The sequence below is a fragment of the Pelobates fuscus genome, chromosome 3 (assembly GCF_036172605.1).
Source record: "Pelobates fuscus isolate aPelFus1 chromosome 3, aPelFus1.pri, whole genome shotgun sequence".
Classification (NCBI taxonomy): Eukaryota; Metazoa; Chordata; class Amphibia; order Anura; family Pelobatidae; genus Pelobates; species Pelobates fuscus.
In genome coordinates this window covers 114,249,403-114,254,102 of record NC_086319.1, presented here as the reverse complement: position 1 = coordinate 114,254,102, position 4,700 = coordinate 114,249,403, and the positions used below count along the sequence as shown (strand labels likewise).

The following is a 4,700-nucleotide window of genomic DNA, read 5'->3' as shown; positions in this document are numbered from 1 at the left end:
ATTGTGTGTTTATATTGTATGTTGTTGTCATATTTTCTTAGGCACACATAACTCCAACAATTGGTGGACAAAACAAGAATAACGCTGCCCTGCAGTATGTAGAATTTCTATAACGCAGGAAGTCGTAGAATACATTACTCACACAAGGAGGGATCCCTGATAACTATCTGGATTAATTGCTCTTCCCCATACAATAAATATATGATACAAGGACAGGGCTGCCCATTAAAATGTAGACATGATCTGCGTTCGTCAAGGCATAGTGGGACTAGAAATCTTAAATGAAACCTATATTATTTATTTCAATATATATATTTAATAACATATTTACAATATTAAGAATAAACTCACAATATCACATTTAGAGTTTGGTATGATAGTAAGCTTTTGGTTGACAATGGGGTGTCATGTCAGTTGTTATTAAAAACTGGCAATCAAAAGGTTAAATCATAAAGAGCTAACATTTCTTACGCTATGTTTACAAAATAATAATAATAATAAAATAGAATAATAAATTGTTTATGACATTTTTTGAATCACAAGTCAGACTGACTGTGTTTTCCATGGACTTCTGGCTTCTCTTATTGACCTGTCATAAGGCAGACCAGCAAATAATGAATTCCTCAGTTGACAATTAATAAAAAGTACGATTATTGCCACAGTCAGAAAAAGAAGAAGAAACAGAACAACATAAGTCAGTAGGTCTGGTTTATTCATGCCCCCTTCCTTCATCACCTTTGCTGTAGACATATAGAGTACAGAGGCACTCACAGGTCTTTGAGTGCTGCTAAGGTAATGAGTGTTAGTCTGAATCATCACTTGAGCTTCAGTGGCATTGCTGGAGTTTAAAAGCAATTCTCCATACATTATCATGTTTTTTTGCTTCACCATGTATCCCAAAATCCACTTCTCTTTTAAAAAGTGAACATTCTCTTATGGAAAACAGGATTAAAACCCATCCTAGTTTTAAATATAGTAGTAGATCCTGGCAATACGATAAAAACAAGAGTTTGCCTATTGTTATTCTTTAAGATGAATTTATTTGTAGAATTTTCCCTCCGAATATGGACTAATTGGACTCCCAAAACACGTTGGTATTGCTAATGGCGCGACCATCTTTACTTAACGAGATCATATCTTTATCAATTCCACTGCTCCTGCTGGGGAGGATTTATCTCCAGAAAATCCCTGTCAAATGTTGAATAGAACAGATTAAAGAAGATCTATTCATCAAAGGATAAACAATGGAACACCCCATGAAGAGTAATCCACGTTCTGTCACACACCATGCAAGTGACACTAAAGAACTGCGTGTTTAACGCACTGTATTTTCAGTTCAATTGTAGATAATTCCAGGAGTGTCAATATTCAGATAGATCCATGTAAATTAACTCCTTAAATGATGTAGTTTTCTTGAGTAATGTTCAGCATCAGTCTGATTTGACGGCAGTTTTGTAGCAGTGCCTGTTAAATTGTTTGTTCAAGTCCATGTGTTTTGTTTTTTTGCTGTTAACCAAACAGGTGATTTTCTTCACGCTGCAAAGTTCCTCTGCTCACTGTATCCCAGCGTCTCTCAGTACGATTCTCCAGAATGCAGCCAGGCAAAGAGGCTGGAGACACACAGGGCTGGGCTGGTACTGTACACAAAACATGTGACTGATTCCTTCAGCTAAACTCCAGCTGAGCGTCATTAACTGTTGCAGGAGAGCATTCTTATCCTGGTGCTGAATCTCTCAGGACACTGTGATCTCATAACCCTTTAAAGACCAATGAATAATTCTGTCATAATAAATCATCCTTTAAAGAAACATCACAAATGAACCTCTCTCATTTAACGGTGACAGGATCGTACAGTTCTACAAAAGCTAAATAAGCACGACATTCCATTCTGGCATGAAGTCTTTAGAGACCAGTGTGTGGTGTTGGCATGAAATAGCCTTGGTCGTTAAGGGGTGAAAATCACGTTCCAGTGTTTAATACGTGTGTTTAATCACTGATTTTGAAGGTGCAGGTTGCAAACATGGTATAAACATAAAGCCATGAAATATTTTTTCTGTCCTTAAATATACTAAATATGTTAATCCTTTTTTTTTTTTTGGTCTTATTTTTATAAGTATTAAAGTGCAAATAATCAGGCTCGGTGAATTCACCAGCACCAACTACAGATTGTCAATTAGCATGTTAATTCTATTTCGTCAAATTGCTTTTAAACTGTCATTAAACGCTGGCTTCCAGCCAGACATTTTTAAATCTCCAATTCCTCAGCAGCACCTTGTAATTCGCATGCATATGTTCTGCCAGTACATTACTAAGAAGAGAAGTGTGGGCATAGGGATTATGTGTAAGATCTGTGTGTCTGCGGTGAAAATGGGATGTCATATTGTGAAAATGTTTTATAATGTTGAAGTACAGTTTGAGTGTCTCTCAGGTTTTCTGTATATCAGGAGTTGACAAAAAAAAAGACAGATCCCCAGCTATTGCAGAACATCCCAGAATGAATTAAACTTACCTTACAGGCAGAATTGTGTGACTTATGGATTTAACCCCTTAGACACCACATGGTGTTTCATAATGCCATACAGTTAAGGGATTTTACACCTGAGGATGGAATAGAATGCCATGACATGCTGGCTTGACTCATGCTGGTTCCGGGGAGTGACCGCTGCACACAACCCTTTAAATTACTGACACTAGAATTCCCTAAGAGACAGGGAAACCTACAGGGTCTCCCTGCATGCACCCCAGTGATTAATGCCGCGCTGCAAATGCTGCCGAGTGTTAAAGACTGTGTGGTCGACAGGGAGACAATGATCAGCAGCACAAAGACAAATCTTCCCTTTCATGATTTGATCACACAGTACAGTGTTCTGTACTTTGCAACCTGGGGAATCCCTTGCTTTAAAAGGACACTGAAGCATTAGGCAGTATAATTATTTCATAAATTGTTTATAGCACCTAGAGTCCTTTGTCTTAGCCCCTTACCTCAATGAGAAAAACAAAACACATTTTATTACAAGACACGGAGGCGAGTATTTGCATATCCCTTTCTTTACTGTCCACAACAGCAGCAAAGAACATTAAAAGAAATGAAAAAGCAAAGGTAGTGCATGCCTCACACATAGGCCACGCCCCTTATGTCCAGTATAATACCCTGGTCCGCCTTCCCATTTCCCTCTTTCTTTGCTGCTCCACGTCAGATAAATACCTTTTATTATACTCTATGATATTATTAACTTACCTTACATCCTGTTTAATTTTAATTTTCTCATTATTATACTCTGATTATATTACTAATTTTCCTTACATCTTGTTTAATTTTCTTTTCTTTTGGCTGAACTACTAGTTTTGTTCTTACTCCCAGGCTCCCAGACCGTTTGGGGTGCCCCATAATCACCTATGGGCAACCCCTTTACTCCATGTGAGAAATCTTTACCTCCTCTCTTATCTCCTCTCTCATCAGACTCTATACCTGTTTTCCGGTCCCTGTTCAGCGCTTGAGCGCCATTTTCTCCCTGGGTACTTCTGCCTCCATGTTCCCTTGGTGATCCCTACGTTCGTGCGTTTCCTCGCACGAACACCGGGCTCTTCTATACACTTCCCCATTGGCCATTCGTTAGCTTTCGGCCGTTATTTCGGTTCGTTTGAAGAACCGTTTGTATTTCACGAACGGCCGCCTTCACTCACTGGCGCATAGTCCGTTCGACAGTTTTTTCCGTTCGGCAGTTTTTTCCGTTCGGTAGTTTTTCTGTTCCGTAGTTTTTCCGTTCGGCAGTTTTTCCTTGTTCTTTCCCTCGCATTAGATGAATAGTTTATTCGAATATTTTATGCGAACGCCTCTTCATTCACCATACATACACGCTTTGTATCTATTTAGTGTGTTAATTCGTAGTTTTATTTCCCGCTCTTTTTCTGGTCACCATAGTGATCCTTCAGTTTCCCCTCCCCTTTGGGACCTGCTTTCTCATACCAACAGTCTGGGCCCTGGTGAGAGTCTCTGTCTTTTTTCTGTCAGCATTTTAAAATACCTTTCCCCAATTTGATTTTAGACTATTGCAATACTCTGTTATTATTTTAGCCGTCAGTTTGGGTGAATTACTCTCACTGACTTTATTCCTAGCAGTGTTATTATTATGCCTAAACCTAATATGTCTGTCTCCCCCTCCCATACGGATAGGGACAACCCCACCCCAATAGGGGAGACCTCGGCCATTGTTTCTAACCCGCTATCTTCGGGTGAAAACCCCCATATGTCAGAGGGACCCCAATTCGCCACGCTTCAGCGCTCTATGACCGACGCCATTATGGCGGCTATGGGATCAATGTCATCGGCCCTCTCTCAGTCCATTGCCCACACCCTTTTGGCATGGCCTATGGATGCAGATCCCGGTGATTTAGGCACAACCCTCACGGGTCCTATGGGACAGCCTGCTGATCAGGCACCTAGAAAGGCTACGCACAAAGCCAAACATATTTCTCCCCCTGCCTCCAGAAACACTAAGACTGGCGCACCATTGGTCGCCCCTGACAGCGTGACCCAAGCACAGAAAAGAGCCTTTCCGCACCAGGCAGAACGGGCGCGGGTTTGGAAATGTGCGAGAGCACAAATTGAGAGTGACTCCGACTCGGAAATCGGGTCAGAGGAGGAGGCCAAGATCGATTCAGAGACCGACTCAGATACAGAGAGACCTGAATTGGGCATG

At 40.7% G+C, this 4,700-nt stretch overlaps 1 protein-coding gene across 1 annotated transcript; it reads right to left on the bottom strand.

The window, feature by feature from the left end:
- Nucleotides 1-396: 396 nt before the first annotated feature.
- Nucleotides 397-1,628, bottom strand: SMIM32 (small integral membrane protein 32). The gene has a single exon (XM_063445264.1). It carries the CDS (start codon nt 889-891, stop codon nt 544-546), a length of 348 nt encoding a protein of 115 aa, XP_063301334.1. The 5' UTR covers nt 892-1,628; the 3' UTR covers nt 397-543.
- Nucleotides 1,629-4,700: the final 3,072 nt, after the last annotated feature.